This window comes from Pelecanus crispus, chromosome 2 (assembly GCF_030463565.1).
Source record: "Pelecanus crispus isolate bPelCri1 chromosome 2, bPelCri1.pri, whole genome shotgun sequence".
NCBI classification, from domain to species: domain Eukaryota; kingdom Metazoa; phylum Chordata; class Aves; order Pelecaniformes; family Pelecanidae; genus Pelecanus; species Pelecanus crispus.
The window spans coordinates 103,264,198-103,289,027 of NC_134644.1; the positions used below are offsets into that span (position 1 = coordinate 103,264,198).

General features: G+C 36.5%; 1 protein-coding gene across 1 annotated transcript in view; it reads right to left on the minus strand.

Moving 5' to 3' along the window:
- Nucleotides 1-24,830, minus strand: part of LPCAT1 (lysophosphatidylcholine acyltransferase 1) — a 59,092-nt gene that overhangs the window by 16,744 nt on the left and 17,518 nt on the right. Inside the window, exons 5-9 of the mRNA XM_075705586.1 lie at nt 23,658-23,718; nt 21,051-21,109; nt 15,857-15,891; nt 13,134-13,188; nt 9,556-9,638 (exon numbers count right to left, since the gene is read on the minus strand). Coding sequence (XP_075561701.1) covers nt 9,556-9,638; nt 13,134-13,188; nt 15,857-15,891; nt 21,051-21,109; nt 23,658-23,718 — 293 coding nt within the window. The remainder of the gene's footprint in view (nt 1-9,555; nt 9,639-13,133; nt 13,189-15,856; nt 15,892-21,050; nt 21,110-23,657; nt 23,719-24,830) is intronic.

Genomic DNA, 24,830 nt, shown 5'->3' on the forward strand with positions numbered 1-24,830 from the left:
CATAAAAGAATGTGGTAATAACCAAAGATCTTGTCCAGCCAGGCACATCACACCAAATTTCATCAGATCTTAAGGCAACAGTAGGTATAACAGACAACAGAAGTACAGGAACTCACAGGCAACCAGCTGAAGCATAGCACAACTACACAGAAAAGGGGAAGCTTGTTAAAAATAAGTTAAAAAAAGAAACTGAAATGGTAAAGTGTTCATTTGTGGTACAAAATGACACACCATATCAGGGAATCAGGAGAAGCGACAAGACACTTATCAAAAAAGATTCTGAAAGGACCGAAAAAAAAAAATCCAGTACAACTCAAACTGATTAAAGGTGGCAATTAGAACAAAAATACTTTAAAAAAACCAACAACAACAACAAAAAAACCCCCAAAAACCCCAAACATGTTCTCTCAAGGAAAACAGAGAAGACAAGACAAGTTAAAACACAACCATAAGGTGGCAAGCCAAAGCAAGAAACGGTAACTTGTTAAAACTAAAAGCTAGAAGCTTTTCAAACACATCAAAAGAAAGATGACTAAGAAAGATCAGGCCACTCAACCTGGGGGGAGAGTAGAAGCCTGACTGCCATCCCAGAACCAATGCCAGATTTAAATAACCTCCTAAATAACGGTCCCCAAGCATGTTGAAGAAGCCTAACCAAAGAGGAATTTAAAAAAAACAACCAAACAAACCCCAACAAAAAACCCCCAACAAACCAAAAAATGAAAACCAATCACACAACCAACCAAAACCAAACTTATCATACAGAACAAATTCCAAACAAAAGCAGGTATCACCTCAGACTCAGCCAAACCATAAGTGGAAAATACAACCTGCATCTTTTTATAGCTGTGTGCACCCCTTACAGAAGGAGCGGTATTTGGGCCAGACATAGTGCTATCAAATACAGGAAAATTCCCACTACAATTAATGGCTGCATGTATGCCCAGTGTCAACACATACACAACACAGGACTGAGAAGGATAAAAGCATCTTCTCTTGCTCACCTGTTGGCAATTTTCCAGCCTTTCGACTTCCAAAAAGATCAAAATGAACTAAAACAGTGTGCTTATATATACATCCAAACTTTCAGAATTTCAAAGATCAGAAGTAAAAAAGGGGAAGAAACAACTTTTGCTCACAGTAAAGTTCAACCAAGGCCAGATAAATTAGAGTTCAAGGGGCTCTTCAGTTCAGAAGATAAATTACAAGCTGTATAAGGCTAGCAGTTTAACACAAAAAGGACCTTGATTTCTGCTCAGTGTTGAAGAAACTGAAGCTGGGGAACATATAAAGTTCATTATTTGTGAATTTTTCAATTTATTCAAATACAGACTGGCATACTACAGTTCACTGTAAAGCCTGGGTACAACTGCAACTCGCAGGATTTTCTACAGAACCGGTTACCAAACTATTCCAACTTATCTCCAGGGCAATCTTTCTCTACTTCAATTCAACTACTAGGAAAAAAAAAAAAGATCATTTCAATTTGAGATTTGAGATGCAAATTGCAAGTGCAACCCAGTGTTTTTAATAAACTAGGAATATAACCCAAGCTTTACCCATATCTTCATTTGGAATATTTTTTTTTTCCCTCTTTTCTTCATACTACCTCTGCTTTCACAGCCAGTTAACCCGAGCCTGGCCTTCTTAATGTTCAGCAATTTTATATGGCCAGACCTGTATGTCTGGCTTGACATACCTTGAGACTTTTTCCTTCCTTACCTTCCCTGAAATGCTGGCTTCATGATATCACACTACATGAAATTCCAAAGTCAGCAATTCATTTCAAAAAAATAATGCCAAACTAAAACCAAACAAAAACCCAAAAGCCTTCCTGCAAACCCAATCTGTTACACACAACAGTTGTACTTGTTATATCCTGACTTCTCACACCAAACAGCTCCCTATGTCTAACACTTGTACAGTCATAATATAAAAATAAATTATCAACTTTCTCATTTTCTGCATACCAATCCACTACGCATGCAAAATTCTGAACATACAACAGAATGTGACTGTTGTACTATTACGCAAAGTGAGAGAAAATAGTACAGGCAATATTGTGACATTCTGAATCTACTCTTCAACAAAAATATTTTCAAAATGTTTTACATTGTTAATAAGCAGAACTGTGAACTAATCCAGAAAATATTCCACAGGCTGCTCAAAAAACACGCCTTTAAATCAGCTATAATCTTTATAGGCTGCTGAAAACATTAAAAGGATATCAAATTTGGTATTTTACTTCACTATCAGATGTTTAGGAAAAAGACATACAAAACATGGTGGACAAATAACCCCAGCTTCTAGTAGTCATCTGTATAGGAACTTCCAGAACCAGAGACTATTTGTAGCACTGTGTTTTAGAATCATTGATGGACCAAATTTTTTACAGTGTATCTCAGCTCTGATGAATTCATTTTATATATCTGGTAGTGAATGCCACAATTTTGTGTATGTTTTAAAGAGTATTTCCATTTACTTTCAGCTGTTCTACCACTGAGTGCTTTCTATCTCTTCTGCTATGGAAAGTAACAGACTTCCCTTACTACGCATTTCCAGAACACTCATGATTTTACTGACCTTCAAAACAACCCTCCATTTTTTATTTCCTTCCTTTTTTTTTTCCCCTCCCTTTTTCTTTTTCCTTCTTTCTTTCCCAAGCTGAAGAGCTTTCACCTATTTAGTTTTGGAAGGCCAGGGCAGATAGCCCCTTTTCTCTCCTTGGACTACTCCTACTTGTGACATTCTCCAAGCAAATGACAGTCCAGTCACAAGAGTCTGGAGTTCACATCAAGAATATAATATCTCATGATGGTTTAATTTTTAGACAGAAAAAGAAGCTGCTAACAGCTACATTTATCCCTTGTGTTAAGAAAAATAAATCCTGTAATTGTTGGTCTTATAGGTTTGTACATCACAAATCTTCAAGGGGTGAAAAATGAAGCAGGTTCTCTTTGTGTTGTCAGCACTCAAAAATCTAATACAAACCAGACTGTTGCAACATATTACTTTAAAAAATTTATTTCTTCCTTGAGAAAAACTTAGCAAGAAGCTGCATAGAGTTAACCCTGTTCATAACAATGTTTGCCTAATTGCCACACTTAGAGCATTCACAGAAATAAACAGTGCACAATATAGTTCTCATCTCCATTTTTGTATATGGTCCAAAACCTAAACGAATGGATGCTTTTTAACTCCAGCACTTCAGTAATTCCACTTATACTGATCCTCATGCCTTTGATGCTATAAAAATGACAAAAAAAGTCTGGAATTTCAAAGTTGAGTGCTGAGCCTCCAACCAGTGCTTCTGCAGAATCACATATAAAACTTCAGAGAGCATAGGCACAGAGCACAGCAGTTTTTCTGAAGTTAGATTTAGTTGGCCACTGAAAATACAACAAATAGTGTGAGATAGACCAGTAAGCTACTGCAAACCCACATCCTCAAGGCTATTCTTCAGCAACTAGCATTACTGTATCACATACAGTAGCAGAGATCACATTCTGATACTGTCAAAGCCTGCAAGAAAAAAAAAAATCTGATTTTGACTATCTAGAAGATGACAAAAGGTGAAATGGACACAGAAGACTATCTGTAATATCTTTTGCCTTCACCAGCATGCTGGAAAAAAGGATTCATTTCTCAAAAGCAAAAATGTAATCCTCATATGCCAAGCTGATAAGAGTTACTGCTTTAACAGTATGACATGCTCCAACAAAGGGAAAGTAATCCTGGCAAGGACTTGACAGAGAAAACATAAGGCAGACAGATGTTTGCAAGTTCCATGTCTAACACTCTACACTGTAATTGGTTTGAGCATCTACTGTAAATATAAAAACATGTCTTTAAATGTTTGTGTAAGTGGAGAAGAAAAACAAAGTTATTAGAAAAATGCAAACCACACTATGACATTTTGGTATTTCTACAGGAAGTCTGCCTTTCTGGGCTTGCCACAAAAGGAACTTCAAAGCTCCTGGCTAGTGTCACATATGTATTTATAATGCTGAGTTCAAATACCAGAAAGATCAGAAAAATGAAATGCTCAAATCAGGAATGCTGACAGAACTTCAGTTCTGAGATGCTTCCAGTTTTGAAAAACATGGGGGTAAAAGCATCCAGTTTCCATCAGGTTTCAGTCTAAATGTCTGCCATATGAATAAAAAAATTAACAAAGTTGCAATATTTTAACTTGGTTTTTTCCAAATGGTAGCATCAAAAGCACATTCTTCCCTATTTTGAAGATAGTCTCTGTAAGAGAAATGAACAAACTAAAGCAAAACAAATTGTGTTGATATGTTAGTAAGTGTCCAACAGGTCTGTGTAATCTAAGTAGCTTACATCTGTAATTATGGGTGAGGTTACTTCAGACTTGCAAAAAAAGCTTGCAGTGCAGATTTTCACAATTAGCTGCCTGCACTACCGTTAGCTTATTTGTGTACGGAATGAATAGTGCTAAGTACATGCAACTAATTAGAAGATGAGCTACCAACACGCTCCTTTTAAATATATTTGCACCCTAATAGAATCATAGAATAGAATCATTTAGGTTGGAAAAGACCTTTACAATCATCCTGTCCAACCATTAACCTACACTACCAAGTCCACCACTAAACCAATTAAGGGTAGAGTAGCAATTTTGTGTTTCCTGGCTTGGTGGCTGGATTATTTTTAATGAAAGTAAAAACTAGGAATCATTAAGGCTGGAAAGGATCTCTAAGATCATCAGTCCAACCATCAACCCAACACCACCATGTCCACTAAACCATGTCCCAGACTGCCACGTCTGCCCGTTTTTTGAACACTTCCAGGGATGGTAACTCCACCACCTCTCTAGCCAGCCTGTTCCAATGCTTGGCTACCCTTTCCATTAAGAAATTTTTCCTAATATCCGATCTAAACCTCCACTGGCACAGTTAGGTAACAAACTAACAAATTTTGCTTTGCAAAGTAGGAGTGGAAGAGTTACCTACTTTTTCTTTAAAGCAGTATTTCCATACCCTGAACAGTACTTTGATTACTTAACAACTATCAGATGTCTTCCAGAATAAAAGTGCTAATGAAAATTAGGTGTTCAAGAATCTATTCAACAGGCAAAAGGCTACAACCCCACAATGAAGAGGGACAACTAATATTTTTGTTAGGGGAAAAAAAACCCAAACAAACCACACATGGGTATCAGTAAATTAGAAACTATGATGCAGAAAAACAATATGGAAAGGTAAAGACAGAAAAAGTTGCAATTGATGCAGCCAAGAAGCACAAGACTGTTTTTAAAGCATAAGAAAAATATAAACAGTGACATACCTTATTACTAACTGAGGATAGTAAAATTGGCAAGAGGCAAAAAAAGCCATCCTATGCAATAAATACATTAGAAAACAATTAAGATGACACATCTTACAAATAAAATCAAGTACTTTCCAATGCTTTAACAGTGGTAGAAATGCTTTATCACTTAGAAATTTTTAGAAGTAAATACTTGTGATGGCAAGGTCAGATGATTTGTTCCTAAAAGTTCTAGAAGGCCTGGGATTGAAGCCTCAAGTCTACACATTGACAATTTTACAACACTACTGTAGTTCCAAAGTAAATAATGACTTAATACTTTGAAGATATTAAAAAAAAATTAAAAATGTAACAACATAGGCCAGAAAGCTTGACACTCAACTAGAAAATATATAGAAGAAACAGTAAGTGCTGAAACTAACAAATTAACACATCAAAATAATCCATGTTGACTGCCAGTGTAAGGTGTAACAGCTCATGCACATGAAGACCAAAATGACAGCTTTGCAATTGTAAGTAATACTTACAAAAGTGAGCCAATATATGTATCTACATGGCATGACTTACTAGCATGGTGGTATTGGAACTGTATTAGAGCAATAAAGAACACATGAAGTGAATTAAAAAAATCAAGATGTCACCAAATTTTATTTATTTATTTTAAAGAGAGAACCTGCATAGACTGTTGCCATATTTAAAAGCACTCAGCATTTTCAGTGATTTGAAAGTGACTCTAAAACACACTTCCCGATAGCATGCTGTAGACGAGATGGATAACAACTAAACAGAGTAGCAGTCAGTCACTCAAACCAAACAGCCTGTACGAGAAAATCAAATGCATAGCATATTGATAGGGAGTAAGTAGGGGTCCATACTTGAAACACCATATTAATCTAATCTGCACATACCTTTTGTGCAGAATAAGAAAATGATCCAAAGACAAGCCACTGCTGCTGAATAATTACTCCATGCTTGGCTATCCTGCATGAGTAATTCCAGTTCTGATTACAGAGATAATCCCCAAAACAGAAGAAACAGCGAGCTGAGTGACTCTAACAAGACTGCACATGATTCTAGTTTTTGCCGCAATACTACTGAATAAATATCTGTCAATGAGAAAAAAGGTTGAAGATCACAGACACTAAAATACTGGTAATTGCACAGATGAGATTAAGAAACCCTTTTAGAAAGAAACTTTGGATTTTTACAGATGCTGTAAAGTGATCACCTACTAAGGCCTGGATCTTGCTCATCCTCCTGATGAGGACTGCAACAGAAGATATCACTACCAGTTAGCACTGCAGGAAGCAAATAGCCACAGGCTCAACTGGAAGGTCTGTAGAAGTTGAGCACCTTAAATTCATTTTCTACCATGACAGAGTGTCCTCTAAAATTTGGAAATGTATCACCTGGATTTTTGTGGACTTTAGTGACAGACCAGTGGACAAATACTGAAACACTATCAGTCAAGAAGAGATCAGCTCATATTACATTTGACTCAGTTAAAACATAAACTAAGCTTAGTTTAGAAAAAAGTCTCTGAAATGAGGTCCTGAAAAGCAGCAGGAAAGGGTGCTTGCAGAATAGTAATCCGGACTGAGTAACTTCTGGTCACAACATTCACATCAATGAGATGATCATCCCCAACATGGTCCAGGAAAAACAAACCAGTGTGTTCATACTCAAATGGACGGTACATGGCAGCAGAAAAGATGAATAACAAAGCTGGTGGGTTAACAGTTGAATGCATCTTCAAAAGTATACAATCCTTGTCATACTGGATGAGAAGGAATACAACAAAGACATGTAGAGTGCTACAGCAGTTTAAAAATGGCACTTCCTTTGTTATTGCTCTGGCTGTCTGAGGGAACCTGAAGCACAAGAGAACAGTTATGCTTGAAGTACTTGGCCTGAAACAGAGAGCCAAAAGGCCAGGCGCACTTTGGATTTCACTTTTTGGGCAAGTAAACTCATCTGTCCTGCAAGAAACTAATGTCCACCCTCCAGGAATGACAGCATCTCCTTTGTCAAACATTCAATTTACGTACAAGTGAACAGGAACTATCTAGAGACCCCCATCACTCACATCTGTGGCGGCCCACAGAAAACCTAAACAAATAAGGCTAAACTAAAAATTCTCCATAGAGTCAACAAGTGGAAGCAGCATAAGAATCAGGCATCCTATCAAGTGCTTTGTTCAACTCTTAACAGAAGCCATTCACAAGTCAAGATTATGATGAAGGCAAACAGATTTCAGGAGTGGAAATCATACCTGTTGTTGAACTCAGCAAGTTCTATCAATTCCCCTTGAAATCAGGGGGAAGACACAAGGTTTTGCCACAACACTGGTTCTAGACTCAAATGCATACAGCCACCTCTGCTGCTGTAAAATATCCAGTAGCATTAGACACTTCTTCCAGAAAAATATGATGGGGAGGAAGGGGAAAGCAGACATCTAAACAGATCCTGAAGTGACCTCTTGACATCAGAATAGTACACGGTCACTAACTCAATCTTCAAGAAAAGGAGACAAATCTAGATGCACCAGTAATACTGTCCTTTATTCAGCAATGCAGGGTGCAATGCTAGCACCAAATAGCACCTGAGGTGCTAGAGTTGCAACTGCTACAGCTCCAGAACAGACTGACAGCATCTGAGCTGATATCTCCTACGCCAAAAGCCACATGAATGAACTGGGAGAGTCTGGAGAACTGCCACTACAAGTAAGCATCTGGAAGTGGTCAGAAGTAAATAAATTTTGGCTACGTTGATGTTATTTTAACTGGTCTACAGTAATCCACAGTACCCAGGAGTCAGCATTCTGGTTTATTCCCATCTGCATTTTAACTTCAGAACTTTGACATCCAAACACATTTATTTTCCTTTCACTTCAACACAGCATCTGCAGCCCTTTCTTCGTCTCAAAGCGAGCCATATTTGCTATCCCCTATTCTGACAGTCTTTCCTTTAGACCTGCATCCCAGTTCTGTTACCCCAAATGCCTAATTCTTCAGAGGTGGGAGGGAGAAACAAAAGAAAGAGGAAAATAATCTCTTTCCTCTTACGCACAAATGGAAGGGAAGGTTTTCAACACACAGGTTGTTGTAAACTTCTGTAGTCTTTCAAAATTTCCCCTTATACCACACAATCTCTGTCATCCGACTGGCGTTCTGAATGAAGGTTTCATAACACAACCTTCTACCCAAAGTCTGAGGACAACACTATATGTAGTGCCAGCTGACTGTCTTAAATTAACTACAAAGGTCTTTGAGGCCACCGCAACTTTAGGACAGGTTGATTCACACAGATCCTTTTGTTTTTTCTTTTGTACAATGGATCAAATATTGATCTATTGTTATATTATAGGCCCAACATCCTTAAGGAAAGTCACAGAGTGGGGTTCTGCTTATAATCCAGAAAAGAATTACTAGTGTCTGTCTACAAATTGGCCTTTGGTTCAAACTGGTAACTTAGAAACAGAAGAGAAGTTAGAAAAAAAGGAAATTAAGATTTCACAAGTTCTTTCAGAATTAGGGCTAGAAAGATTCATAAATGCTTCAAGAGTTATTAATGATCATAGACCTGAGGGTTCTCTGTAAATACCGAGAAGAACTTCTACTGACTAATGGAAGATTTACTGAGAGGACAAAAAAATGAATGAACAAGAGAAGTTAATTAGAAATGCAACAAAAGAGAATGAAGGTCTGCCTATTCAATGTTAGCTTTATTATACACTATAGACAAGTGGTGTTAAGCATCTTCACATTAACATTCAACTTCAGTTAGCTGTTTGCATTGTGTCAGTGCTCTATTTCCAACACAGGCAGCTTTCCTGTGCTTTACTGTTTGAAATAACCACAGACTAACAATGAATACATGAAACTATCCTTAACCTCATTAAAAAAAAAAGTCATAGCTTAAAATGCAACCTCAATAGCACAACATTCAGTTACATTAACTTCATAAAATTCAACTATACCTTTTTTCCCCAGAGGAGTAAATACCCACAGGAGCAAGCAGAACTGGCTTGTTACATGAAGACATGTTAAAAAAACTAAGCAACTCCTGCAGTTCCTGCTGTATTTGTGGCTCCCTGGCTTCCTCATAGAGGAAGGCAACTTCTATATAGAACATTCTGTATACACTACTGCAGACTATAAGCTTCTTTGCAAGCAGGCAACTACACTGACTTGATTTCATGACATTTTCTTGATCCTAAAATTAAAATCACACATCTATTTTTATTGCATATTACAACATACTTACTCTGCCATTACACGTCTGACGTTATTGGCATATAACACCGGATTTTTTCTTTCTTCTTCTGAAGGAATATACACAGGTAGAAACTGCATACAGAGAACTGAATTATATCAAGAATATTTAACATTTTAAACGATCTCTATTACAGCACTATGGTGAAAGATGTATAAAGTTTGTTGCTACTTACAAAATTGTATTAACAAAAGGGCTATAGAAAAAGTAAAAATTGAACTTTTAAATGCTTAAGGATGCATCATACTTCTAGAAATTCATATAACAGTGGCTCTTCTCATTTCTTACCTCATGGAGTATAGAGTTTTATCTTCCTTTCTTAAGTGGGACCAGGAATTTTTAAATAATTTAAAAGTATTAGCATTTTCTTGCACAAACTTTTCTCTTACATCCCGTATTGTTCAGCTCTTTTCAGATAACCAAGAAAAGCACCTGCTACATGAATGTTGTTCTATAGCTTAGAGAATTCAAATTCTCAGGACATCAGGTATTTACTGTTCCCCCTTCACATTTTGAAATCACATGACTGCTTTATGTACATATCAGAAGTGTTTTTATCTTCTGTTGTTGGAGGTTTTGAAAAATTTATCCTTCAAATTGGACACTGGATATTTATAATACTCAATTGAAATAAAAATTCTAAATAAATACAGATGGTCACAGAACAGTTGAGGCTCGAAGAGGAAAATTAAATCAGAACTGCTAGAGACCTGCAACAGAAAAGGCAGCTTTGAGAATGGGATGGCCTATATTAAAAGACCTGCCAGCTTTTGGCTATGTTTTTAAGCATTCATTGAAATCTGATGTAAGCCCCAAGATCACGGCCAGTTTCACCTATAAAAATCCTCAAAGCATCCCATTTCTGCCAAGTAACTAACTTCTCAGATAGAAGAAACACAAAGGGATCACTCCAATTCCCCGCCTTGCTCAGTACCTAGACAGACTATTCCCTTAGCAGTGCAACGCAGTGAGATAATTTATGCACTAAGTGAACAAAATGTTCATAAACCTGTGGAAAGCTTCTGAAGTAGAAAACAAATTTGTAATAAGCTTAGTTATATTTCATATAATTACCTATTGGTAATACAAAATGGGAATTATGATCCAAAAATTTCATGCTGGTCTTTAAAAAAGTAAGAAAGAATTGTAGAATAAAGTTTATCATTTAAGCAAATACTTCTCAATAACTATGAAGTTAGCTGTATTTTCAGAATTGCATAATGGTATGATCAGCAGTACCCAAAATGCTGCCATTGGATGTTTGTCTAACTGTTTCTTAGAAGTATTCAGTGATGGACAAATCTTTAATTTTGGGTTTTGCTACGGTCTCCCCTATATGCACCACTGCAGTTGAAAACATACAACTCCCGTCTTCTAGGTTTATGAGCAGGTACGCCAGCCTGATGTGATGTAATATACAAAAGGACAAAGACTGTGAAGCTAACAGAGACAGAAAGACTGATCCTTCAAGTTCCAATTGGGCCCAACTCTATTTCTTTTACTTTGAGTTGCAAATTGCTATCAAGTCATTCATCCAAAACACAGGACAAGTTTGAATATGAGACAATTTCAGAAGTGTTCTACGTGTCTGTGCCTAACTGGACAGAAATAGCACGATCATTTCAGCACTGCTAACAAAACTGAGAAGAACTCTCAGCTGCTGCAGACTGTGATGGACGTATGAACACCGAAGCTGACAGGACAGCAAAACAAAGTGACATGAGCCAAAACAAATGTGCAGGTGATCACACACCCCTTCTTCTTCACAAGATTGGTTGCATGCCAGTTCCAAGTCAGGATGGATGGATGGATAGGTGGGCCAATATTTATAGTAATCTATTACAAAATCTACACAGATGCTTGCTTCTCAATATACATGCTAGATGACATGAATTCTATGCCAGAACATAGATTATATGCTGAGGAGCCCAGACTAACAAACTTTGGATTCTGATTGCTCGCTGTTAGACCTTATGAGCTATCGTTTAATCAAAAACATACTGAACTTGTGTTGTTTTGCTGTACATCTCCCTGAGTTATTGGCTCTTCAGCAGCAATTCTGTTATCAAGGTTGGTATCTATTTGCCAGTATTCCTGTGCTGATGGAACAAAGCAGGAATAAAAGCCAAGCTTTGGAGACTAGGGGGAAAACATGACTTTGAACACAGAACAACTCATTTTTCCTCTACGTTCCTCTATCTGCAGCACTTCCTTAAAAAAACAGATTCAACAAGTAGCTCTCAAGTACTCTGCCTCATACTTGTGAGCAGCCTGGTAAACAGCTCTGCTCCTCTACTCTCTGCCAGTTCCTGCTTTAGTATGGAGTATTATTTCAGAAAGTCACTAGCACCTTTTTTTTTTTTAAAAAAAAAAAAAAAAAGACGACCAAAGATTGTAACTTATCCTTGTGCAAGTTCTGTATGTGCTACTGAAACTCAGCATCCTGCCAATCAGCTGTTTTTTCTTATCCCTGTGTGAGGCAGTCACTCCCTGACTCCCTGGCCCTTCTACCAAAAACAGGCCATTGGTCTGGAAACAAGATTTTTACTTTTTTTTTAAATATACTATTGATAGCTGAAAACATGCACCTAAATTGGTAAGACAAACCACAGATTTCTACAGTAGACAACTGTTCAGTGGCTGGTATTTTGTGCATTCATTATTTTTGAGAAGAATTTGTAGTGTAAATAAGCATAAACAGACCATAGCAATGATATGAATGTGATTAGCATATGTTATATGTTACAATAGTAACATCTATGTGTATGTAAATATGTAATAGTTCTTCCTACTAATTTACCCTGCCAGAGATAAGTAGCTACTTCATTATTAAAAAAATGTAAGCAAAAGAACTGCAGAACATTTGTCAAATATCCTATATAACACCTTTAAAACACCACACTTCTCCACAAAAATGTAATTACTCTCTGTAAGATGCATATGGACAGCAATTTAAAAGGAAAGGTTTTAATTGTTTTCGCATTTTCACTACAATAGTCTTCAGCCTTAGGATCACAGAGTGTTTTCCTCAAAACAAAGTTAAGAATATACATAAACTTAGATTTTGTGCTTTCCAATTTCACATTCTGAACAGTGCAGCCTAATAAAAAAATTACCCAGACATACTAAATAACCTATCTGGCCTATAAGGAACCACTTAAAATGATTTTTCTCTAGAAGACAGTCCTTAGTTTGTACATCAGCATTCACACATTTGAATATCTAACACACACTAGCTAGTCAGTATACTAGCTGGAACAGCAATCAGGCGATTAAAAGACAAGAAAGTTGTTCACAAAAGACTCTTTAAACAGAGTAAGAAATCTATGTACTTGATTTAAAAAGAAAGTAAAGTCTTAAGCCAAGTGGAAAACTGTATTTTGTTACTCCATTTTTAGGCTACGTTTTCAGATACAGAAGCCATTTGTCTAAAATGTAAGTGGCATTTTAATCTGTTTTTACAGACTGTGTTAACATATAATGTTTGAATACAAACTTTCACTGCAGAATTAAGTACAATATTATGTACTCTTGATATTGCTCAGAATACACTGGGGTTTTTTACTGACCTCAATTTCCACAGAATTGTGAAACTGACACAAAGTAAGCCACAGAATTTCTAACCTAGAAGGGAAAAAAAAAAGGAAAAGGATGGAGAAAAAAAATTTACATGTAGTGAAACAGTAGTACATTATGCTCCAAAGTCTTCAAGTAAAATTCCTACTTGTAGGTATGATCATATTCAGATACAAAATTAACAGAAAAGGTCTTTGAGAGTACTTCTATACATTACATTCTGTACGGTGGAACAAAAGCAATTTACACTCAAGTTGCATCTTAAAAGATACCCAAAAGCAGGAAGACAAGCAGTAATACGATATACAAGTTACTAATACATACATTGAGATATGATGTATTCATAGTGTGTAAAGAAAGAGTAAGTCTGTTTCAGGACAATGCTGTATTCAGCAAGGTTAATTATAACCACTAAGATTTTATCATTACCTGCGTTTGTAATCAAAAGTTCATTATACTTCAGAAGGCTGTTAATGAAATGCAGTACATGTGTTTTAGTAGCCTAAGACACAAGATACTGGAATAAACTTGACCTTAGAAAGCAGTAAGATTCAAATCCAGGGAAGGATTTAGTAAACCTAAATTAGGGAGCAGCATCAGTAGCCACATTTTATACAATATCTAGGTAGTTACAGCACTCAATCACTGTGAAGGGAGGGCTGGTCAAAATCCTCTTAGGCAGATAAAGTACAGTGCCTAGAGGCAACACCCTACTCATTTTGCTATACACTCATTCAGGGTTGCAACACGTTTGGGTTTTTTTTTTTTTCCCCCCTTCTTAGCTACTGAACTTCCAACACATTAAAGCAAAGAAAAGGAGCAAGAACAACAGTGCAACTTACGAAGTTTACACCACTGACAGGAAACGTGAAAGTCTGGTTTCTAGGTCCTTGTCCAAGAACATTAAAAAACCCCAAGAAGTTACAAGTAAACTTTTCTCTCTGCCAACTCTGTAATCCTCAAAAATTAAACCTTAAATTGTACATATCAATTTAAAAACCTGACAGAACTTGTATCTAACTCAAGTCCAATACAGAGAAGATTTAAGTTGTATGCTACAGTCAATGGTTTTTTTCAAGGTAGAATCAGTTGATATGCTCCGAATACTGTCAAAGCAGTAAAAACATTACTTTCCATACGTGGAAGAAAGTGTATAGTTTCCATGTCACATATTTTCAACCCATTTTATAGGCCACATCAACTTTGAACAAACATAATACTCCTGGATACATTAACATTTCCAGATTAAGTTTTGGCTAACACTATGACACAAGAAGAGAGACATTTGCTGAGAAAGTGAAGACTATCAGTCTTAACAGTATTTTCTGCTAAGACATCAGAAATACATTTTAGGTCACTAAAAGTAGAGTAGAATTAATCCTAATTAAGTAAAGCTGTAATTTAAACTGACCCAGTGAATTTGTGTAACATCACATGCTGCCTCAGATTCTGATTCAGCTTTAATTTAATTTAACTTTATCAGCAGAGGTCAGCACTTCTGAATAAGGGTTTTGTACACATTAAAGTGATCTGAGGCGACATGCAAGTTCCTTCCCTCCTCCTCCTCCTTCTATGTGTTCTTGACTCCAGGACATTCAGATGAAAGTAAGCTACTCACCTCTCTCCCCTCTGGCTGAGTTAATTTGCTAGATGAACTGCAGCGCAAATGCAATGGAAGAGGTAGGAACTCACAGGGGAGAACAGAAATCCCTGCATGCAGTAAATGCTGCAGTACCTACCTACTTTAGACATTATCATGGATTCATTTACTTCCAATGTGCCGATTTAACTGAAAGCTGAACCTTCAAAAGTGATCATAGATTTCCTCAAGACTCCAAATCTAGACATGTCCTTAATTAGACCTGGTTCCTAGTCCATTTGAAGGTGCAAAATGAATTGACAAAATTCTAAATTACTTGAGTCTTGGCTAATCCCAATGGTTTCCTCGTTACTACTAAAATATAGGTGGGACATTCAAAACAATAGTTTTCAAGGAGGAGGCTAATAGCAAACCATTAACCACAGAATCCAACTCCCCTTTACTTGGGGTTCAAAATTTCTGGTTTTCATCTTCATCTAAACATTTTAGAACTTCTACTCCAACCCCAACATGAAAATAATGCTAAAAAAAATTATTTTTTTCAAAAAAGCAAGAACTGCTTCATTTAGTATTTTACATTAGATGAATTTGCTAAGGAACCTCTAGAGTAACATTTTGGTTTTTAAAAAAAAAAAACCAAAACCAAAAAACCCCAAAGTTACATTCAGGCAAGATAATGGAAACAGTATCTCTAAATTCCCTGAGTGGGTTGACTGTTTCCGTGGGACTAGACTGATTTCAAACAACAGCCATACAGATTTTATACAGAAACACACCAAATCAGTTTGCAGGCAATAAAATACTCAGAGCAGAAGCAAGTTGTTTTACTTCAGGTACTTGGCTGCAAAAAAAAAAAATATTTTTGAAATAATAACCTAAAATACATTCTGCAAACCACCAAAATTATAGCAGCAGAATTGTATGGTTTATACCTGGATTCCTCTAACTGAATATTATCTATTATTCCCTAATTATAATAAGAGACAGAAATTATTCCCAAAGAATAATCCAATAACCAGCAATTACTACTTGATTATATGCACCTAGAAGACATGTAAATAAAAACTAATGAAGGAAAGCAATCATGATATAAGCAATAAAACATAAACCACTTACGCTCCTGGCCCTTGCCATGTCCATGTGATTGTATCCTAAGAAGAGAACCATGACAGTTGCAATTAATTATTGTACTTTAAACTTCTGTTACATTATATATAGTGTAACTGATGACATATGACTAAAAGGTTTTCATGGAAACTTCAATGCCCTCTTTGCAAAAGTTCTTAGCCCCAGTAGGAATCAGGCTACCTTTTACATAGCTAGGAAATACCCAGTAACCATCTCTTAGACACAGAATATCTATATTAATAGAACAATTAAAGATCCAGGGATTCTTCAATTGCTGTTAGCCTTGGAAAGGAAGTTATTTACCATAAGCTGATGGTCCTTGATATGCATAGTCCATGTGTATTTTCCTAACCCATCCTGCTCAGAGCACTACACATGGACCTCCAAGCAATACATATGAACACTGTAACACTTCTGAAATGTTTGAGTCTGTGGAGATGAATGAAAGGACGTCTGCTCAACTAAAGCAACATGAAGCAGTAGGACAAGTAAGACCTTACGTCTTACCTCAAAACAGTATTTTTCCAGTTGCCTTTACTCACAGACGACATACATCCACCTACCTGATCCAAGAACCAAAAGGTACAAGACATCTAAACCAACCAATTTACTGTTGGGCAAGACCAGCAGCACTTTTAGATGGCTGAGATGAACAGTGTGTAAAACACTGAGAGGACAAATAGCAGTGAAAGAAGTGAACAAGTTGTAAATAGCAAAAAAGGAACAGAGACCTGGAAACGAGTATATAACAGGTGACAAGAAGGAATATGTCAGTAAAGGTCATCACGCTTTTAACTATACGACTAAGAAACAGTGTAGGAAAAAACTGCAATACTTGGAGACTAGATTGAAGCATAGAAGTAAGAATCCAAAAAGCTGGAAATTAGTTCCAAGCTATTGTTCTGATCAACTGGGGAAAAAATGTGCAAGTCATTAATGGAAAGACAAGAGGACTTGGTAAATTCAGGTTCCTAAAAGACTAGATCAGAAAGACGTGTCTATCAACCTACTGATAATGTTCCAGTTCAGTTCTATGCTACCATCCAAAACCCTTTTAGAGAGTTTAAGTGACCGCATGTGCCATGATCTTGAAAAAAATCAAGTCAAACTCATGTTTTAACTACCATTTAGAGCAAAAGGCTGTCATAAGTAAAAATGAAGGAAAGCAACACATCCATAAAAGGTGAAAAATGTGATTAATGTGATAGATCAGCAGCTTGGAATAAGGTCAATATATCATGAAGGACTACTAAAAATTTGACTCTCAACAGTTATTTTAAATCTAACAAAATATGACAAAGAATGATTCCATCTCTAGCAATCAACATATGTGCATGAAAATACAGTTCTCCTTGTAGTGATCTCGTAGAACTTTAATGTCTATAGTTTTACTGTTTCTGGCAATTTTGATGTGTCTGATAATACTGTAAGTAAACACGTTATGGGGCTTGTTTTTTTCACAAGGAACTTTAATTTACAAACCCTGACCATTGCAAGGTAGATAGCTGATAATTTCTCCAGTCAGAGACTAGATAGAACAACAGCACAGCACTACACATATCCAGCTCAGCTCTCTAAATTGCAACAGTGTAGGAGGAGACAAAGAAAAAAGTGAGCTCTATAAAGGTACCTTGCCTGGGCAATGGATCACTGAACAGTGAATATGTATTTTCAGAATCTAGACATTGTGCTGGCTAGCTGGCAAGACAAACTCAAATAAGCCATGTATCTATCAACAATCCTTTGCGAAATTCCCAATGTGAATGTCACAGCAGATGTGCATGCTTTTTCTGATCAAGAACATGAGCATGCAGCAGGGATGACGACTATAAATGCTACATAGTAGAAAACAGGATTCTGTTCTGCAAGAGGCAGACCTATTTTGTAGGAGATTCCTGCTAGCATATCCAGTATTTTTTATGATAAAAACAGCAAGCAGAAGATGGGAAGTGGTATTTTTCCATACCCAGTTTAGATACCTTTTATATTTAATCACAGCTACCAGCTTATGCTTCTGGACAGCATTCACTTTGATAGCATTCTGAGTACACTTTGAAACTTTTGCATCTAGATAATGAATCCTTTAAATTGTGCAAGTACATCTTCCACATAATTTGTATTTGACAGAAGAAGATACTGAGAATCACACCAAGTTTCGAACAGCAGATTGGCTGTGTTTTTACACGCTCAGTCAACCCTGATACACCAAAGCAGCACAAGAGATGCTGCCAAACCTCTTAACAGCACAGTTACCTGTGGAAGACACTTGAATGTAAAAATACATTTAAATGGCTCTGTGATATTTAAACAGGTATATAGCCTTTCATAATTACCAGCATTCTGACAGAAAATTCAAATGAAGGAAAAGCTGTACACACAAAGAAAATTAGTGTAAAAATGAATTGCAAAAAGAATTGCTGTAGAACATATGGATGGAGCCATTAGAGCATTTCTTTTAATTAGAATATAGGTAATAGCTGTCTAGCACCCAATAGGCAAAATACTACCAAACTAGATAAACAGAAGTAAATTTTGAATTTCAAGTCTAAACAACATTTTAAGCCTTACAATTTCTTTCTGCTCATGCATCAAGAAGAGCAACATACTAGCATATGACTCCTAAAGAAACACTGACACAGGACCAGAGGCATCATCTACTGCAAACAATCACAAGCCCAAAGAAGAAAGGTAATCAGGGGCCAACCAGAACTAAATTTATTTGCTAGAACTGAATCTACATGATCATTTTGCCCCATGTTTCCGTCCACTGCGTAACAGTAGTATTTTACCTAGTTCTTGAATAGAGTACAAGGAAATAAACAGGTAAGAGTGCACACACCCACTACATTCACCCCAGGCTCTGATCTCCAAAACCTCACAAAACAGTCAGCTGCACTCAAGTCCAAGACTGTTCTCATCTGTACTGTGGAACTCAGAGCTCTGAATGCAGAACAGAGCAGGCAGTTCAAGATAAAAGCAGTGGGGTGACTGCACACAATGCATATCTGAAATTCACTGGCTAAGCAAAGACCTTAAGAAATTTGCTTCTAAACCCAAAATTATAATATGCAGCAGGTTAAACAAGGCAACAAACAGGAAGCCAAAGACAGTGAAAAGTTTGCTGGAAATGCCATCTTAGTGTATGAAAAACAACGTTTTTCTTACTCCGTTGTTCTTACTTGCTACCTAACTCTTAATGCATCCTAACCAAAATAAGTCTCACCTTCATGTATCACATCATACTCCTCCTTCCTCTCCTCATTCTATCTTTGCTGCAACTCTTCTACAGCCCCCAAGCTAATATAAAAATTAAATAGTAATAGCAATTATTCCCTCCCCCCTCCTTAATGCTTCGTGGAAGTAGACCTTAGGAGGTTAAATGACTCAGTAAGGGACTGAAAACTTAAGTGTTTTACTTTATCCTAATACTTTTAATTGCTGTAAAGTTCCATACACAGATTCAGACCAACTCTGATGGATATCTATATAAATATTTACAGTTTCTTTTATGACATTTTGCTGTAATATAAAAACATTATGAAAAATTTCATTAAAATTTACATTGATTTACTTCAATGTAAAAAGCTCATAATATGGCAATATGGACATTTCGGTATGAAAACGGATTTTTGAAGATACTTGCAAATTAATGTTTGATAGCTTTATATTGTTTGACATTTTTATAAATACATTTACTACTAGCCAAAAGTAACAAGGTATATTAAGTATCAGGCACATGCATATTTGCAATTTAAACTGGCAGTGCAGTAAAGGTTTCAAAATGTTTTTAGAAAGGAATCTTTCTTCTTGAAAATAAAACAATTATGTAACAAAAAGTCACAGGCAACCTGCTATAATGCACTTAATACCATGCGAGCCTAACAAGCTGCTATACTTGTCCCAGCATCCACAAAGATAATTTTTGGGTTTGTTACTGCAAACTAGTTGACTGCCATTGCACCTTGTCTCAGTCAAGAGCAAGTGGTGGTCTATTAACTTTGCTTAGGTTCTTTTAATTTTTTTAATCAAGCATATGTTTCATATCAACCTGTAAATTGACAGAAAGAACAATGGATGGAAACACTTTAAAACATAACCACTCAGGTACCAAGAAGAAACAAAATCCTTCCTTGGATCAAGGCATTGTTAATGGGCTAGTCAAAGAGAGAGGACATGAGATCTTCTGATGTGACATGCATCAGCAAAGAGGCAAGGTAGTCCTTATCTTACTTCTGACACTCCTCCCCTAAATAACTAACTCCCCCCTAAAAGATGGGGACAGACTGGACCTGAAAATAGCCCCAGAGGGCTCAAAAAGAAACTTGAAGTATAAAAGCTAGCAAAGTTCACTAGGAAGCATCTTCTAATTAACTGAGGAATGTAGACAGACAGGATTCTGGCTGCAGTAGAACAGGAAAGTAGCTACATCAGGTAAACTGAATAATAGTATATATATAAAAAAAATCCCTCCTTTGTGCTTTCCTGTAGGCATCCTCTTGAAGCAGATCAAGTGAGCTTTGTCTCCATTTGTTTGCCTATATCTTTACAAACGTTTGTAACAATTGTTTAATTTAGATATTGTAAATAAACACTATAATTTGCACATATAACTTACACGAATCTGATTTATATTGAAGTACTACTCCAAATTAGCTAGTGTCTAGTATTCCTTCACCAAGTGCACAGTGTATGTAAAACATGGACAATGAGACACCTTATAAAGGTGCCGAGGTCCCCAACACATTATTCTATTATCATTTAACTAGTTGTGTTAATTTGTGATTAACCCCCCCACAGGCAGGAGGTGCAGAAGCATCTTCCAGCAATAAATAATATTAAAACACCCTCTCCAGCACACACTGCAGTAACAGGGAGCACATGGGAACACAGATCCTAGACAGAAACTGACATTTGTCTTGTCATTTGTACAGTACTTCTTGTAACAACCTGAATAACTTTCAGAGCACTGTTTTAAAGCAGTAACCTAATAAAAGCAGAAGCATTTAAGTTGTCTCAGTTAAGACTATTTATATTGCTAGAGGCTTAAGGAATACATACTTAGCCAATAAGCATTTATTAATGCTTTCCAAATTTCTAAATCTAATTATCTAACCTAAAAAATTACAGAAGTGCCAATGTATTTAGAGGAAAATGCCCCATATTTACTGCAAGCTGAACTTACCAGTTTGTTTGGATAACGTAAAACCACTGGCTGCACAGGAACTCCAGGAATAAATGCTCCTACAAGGCACATATGACACATCATTACTTTATAGTGCATTTTGGTGCAGAAGAAATTTATTGCAGTAAAGAAGAAAATTATACAAATACTGGGCTAGTATACATAGGAATTAGTTGATAGTGAAAAAAATAAGATCTCCAAAAGTAGCCTCAAAAGTAATCTAAAAAGTAAGCATTGAAGAATGACAATGTATACCTGCCCTTTCAATAATTAAGAATGCTTGCTTGCATTCTCTAAATTATCCTCTACCACTTACATAAATTTTCAGGTACACAAGTCAAAAGCCCAGTACCAAATTCAGCTTGATAAATGATTAAAAAGAGGAGTATGTGCAAGACAGTTAAGTCAATATATTCCCTATGGTCAACACTATTTTTTTTGTGAAGAACCTAAGCTTTCTTATGCAAAAGAAGGTTTCTATTTTTAGCTGAGCAACATCAATTTATATGAAATTTATCATCTCTGAAGTAACAGAATTAATTTAACTTCTTTTCTCCCACCTTAGCTCCCCTCAGAAGGGCTTATTTGTTTATTCTGTAGCTATGGCAAATCTCATAGTTAGAAAGTATTGAACTAGAGCTATTGTACAGAAGTACCGCTTCATTTCATACGAAAAATATAGTTCTGATAAATAAGTAGCACAAGATCTATAAATATCATTTGCTAATCATTTTTTCAGTTTCTAGCACAGAGACTGGGTAAGCATGATAACTATCTTGCTCAAGATTTCTCTAAGCTTCTTTGTCTTGTGAAAACAATTAATAAAGACAGTCTTCACTCAAACTATGTTTTTTATAGCAATTTACTAAGTTCTGCCTAGTATTTCAATTAAAATTAAGAACTGAATGATGGAAGTATACTGTATTCATAGCATTACATTTGCTTTAAGAATAATTGCATAGATGTAAAAGAAGTAATCGTTAATGGAGTATAAACATCTTTAAGTGAAGGTTGTCTGAACGGGATCCTGCAGAGATTTGGCTCTTGGCCCAGTGGTACTTTCTATTCAGTCTCCAAAAACAACAGCCTAAGCAACTTTTGAAAGAATCCGAAGATGACAAAATCTGAGTGGTAGATGACGAGACCACCATTTAAACAAAACTAGACTATCTTCCCCTTCATGACTAGCTTGCACGAACACAAAACCAAAAAAATGTGTAGTAAGAGCAACGAGCATAGGCCACATGAGGAGAATGGGGAAAGGAATCCTGAAAGCAGTTACTTACATAGAGACCTAAAGTAATTTGATATAAGTGAAGAATTTTGAGGCAAAGGATTTCTGGGAGGCTGGATGGATACGGAAGCAGGATCCAGTAGGAAAAGTGAGAGAGTCAAGAGGCAGACAGCAGCATGTACTAGACCAGAGGAGAGGAAGACAGAGTAGGGAACTGAGGCAGAAAGTATATGATGCCTGAAATGTCTATGGCACAGAGGGAAGGCAGGAAACCAGAGCTTTAATGAAGGACTCAGGCTGGTTTTCAAACCATGGACAGGATTCAGGTGGAGAGAGAGGGAAAGAGCGAAAGAAGTGGATGTTCTCCTAACCACCACTCATTCATCTAAAAAGGTAAGAGCTGAGAGGGGAGGAAGAAAAGTTTTTTGAATGTTTGTTCAGGAGACAACACTGAGATTCCTTCAGGCAAATGACTCAGTGCAAGGAATCACAATGCTGACTCATTGCATGATATTCTAATAGCAATATGTAAGTTGTAAGCAACACAAGGTATAAGACACACAGTTAAGACCAGAACACAATGAGCTAGGCAGAAACCTAGGAAGAGTCAGAAAACACATTCACGACTGCATCGCTCACTGCAGCCTCCTCATTCACCATCTCCCTACCTATATCATAGATGCAAGTTTACATTAAACATTGGTGGTTCACTGCAGTCCTGGCATTTCTCCCTATTGTAACTGCAGTTTACAGCTGCAACAATGTTCAGTGTTATACCCTCTACTAAAATGGTAAGCTACAAGGGTGATACTAACTGAAAAGAGCTTAGGAATGTGGATGTATAAAAAAAAAATTGTAAAAAATTACAGCCTCTGTAACACTGCTATACTGGCAAGATTCTTGTGCCATCTTCACCAGAATGCAACTCAGCAGAAGAGTTCGAGAGGAATCAACCACACACAACACAGCAACAAATGCTGCTGCTACAGCAGCCTGAAATAGATACACACTGATACTTTAAGCTTTACAGTCTAAATGCTGTATGACAGACGCAAAATAGGAAATGGAGGGGGCAAGAAAAAGACAAAGAGACAACCACAAACAAAAACCCAGTAAGAAACATTAGTCCTCCAGCTCATATGCATCTCAGAAGCCAAGAAAAAAATATCTGAATTATCTAAAACATTTTGCTCAACAGTGGAACTACAATCCTTTTCTAGCATCAGAAAATTTCTATTCCAATTCCATCCTACTGCAAGATTTTTTAACTCAACTTCTGCAACAGCAAGCAAATTACAATGCAAGCAGTATTTCAGAAAAATGAAGATACAAGAACATTCTGTAGGGAACAGAGAAATGAGCATCATACCTACCAGGCTTGAATGTAATTAGACAGGATCGGTTTGTGCAAGTGCCCTCTGGGAATATCATTATCTTGAAGCAAAAAAAAAAGTTGACTTTTTATAAATAAATCCACATTGAAATATTTCTTAACACATCTTTTCAAAGCTAACATTAACTGATTACAGTAAAAAAGGTGTTTTCAGGGAAAACCAGTTCAGTTAGAGTAAAAAAAAAAAGTGCTCAATAGTCAAGTAAAGTTCTGTCTTAATAGTTAAAATATGTTTCTTTATCTGTGAATTTGCCCCTCTCTTGACCTCTGATAATAATTCTATTTGATTGGAACATTGACAGTGACCAGAAGACTTGTGAGTACAAGAGAATTTTCACAAAAGGTTTTGGTGCTGGTAAAAATATCATATTCTGTTTTACACCAAAACAAAATTCCTGCTCCCAAGCTACCTGCTTAAAGGCTAAGAAAAGGAAGACTGTTATTTTCTTTTTGCCTTTATTACTTGGCATGTGCACAGATGCCAGAATGATAGAGGCTGAAAATACCTAAACGGAATTCTAACAAGGCAAAAAATGCTCAAGTTGAACCAAATTCAGAGGAAGAGGTTAGACTGTTAAAAAAAAAATGTTTCTGACAGCAAAAAGCCAAGAACTGCTGAAATTTTGTTGAGTTACAGAACAAGAGATTTAAAGGAAATAAATACATATCATAAGGGGACAAGGCAATGGACTAGAATTAACATTACTAGTTTTATTGCCCACTCTGGTACTAGCTTGCTAGATATTCTGGAAATCACTTCAGCTCTGCAACTCGGTTTCTTCATCTGTAAGTAAGAATAGTTACTTTTTAAAGTGCTTTGAAATCTATTGATGAAAGTCATTATGTGAAAGCTATATATCACCTTTCTGTCACATTGTTTACAACTGCTTATAATGCTTCTGTAGTCCAGTATGCAGATGTAACCACTGTAGTAGTAACAATGCCATGAAAGACATACTGTATCTTAATCTCAAAAGTTCACAAGAAGAATGCTTCAAGTTTTCAAAATAATCACATGCTTCTAGAAAACTGAGACCTTAGGTAGTCATCCCTCCCTTCCCATTACTCTCTTCCAAGGCACATTATAAACAGTCATATTTCAGATGCAGAAAAAACCCTGAGCCACTTATTTTAGCGATACTCCCCCAGGTAT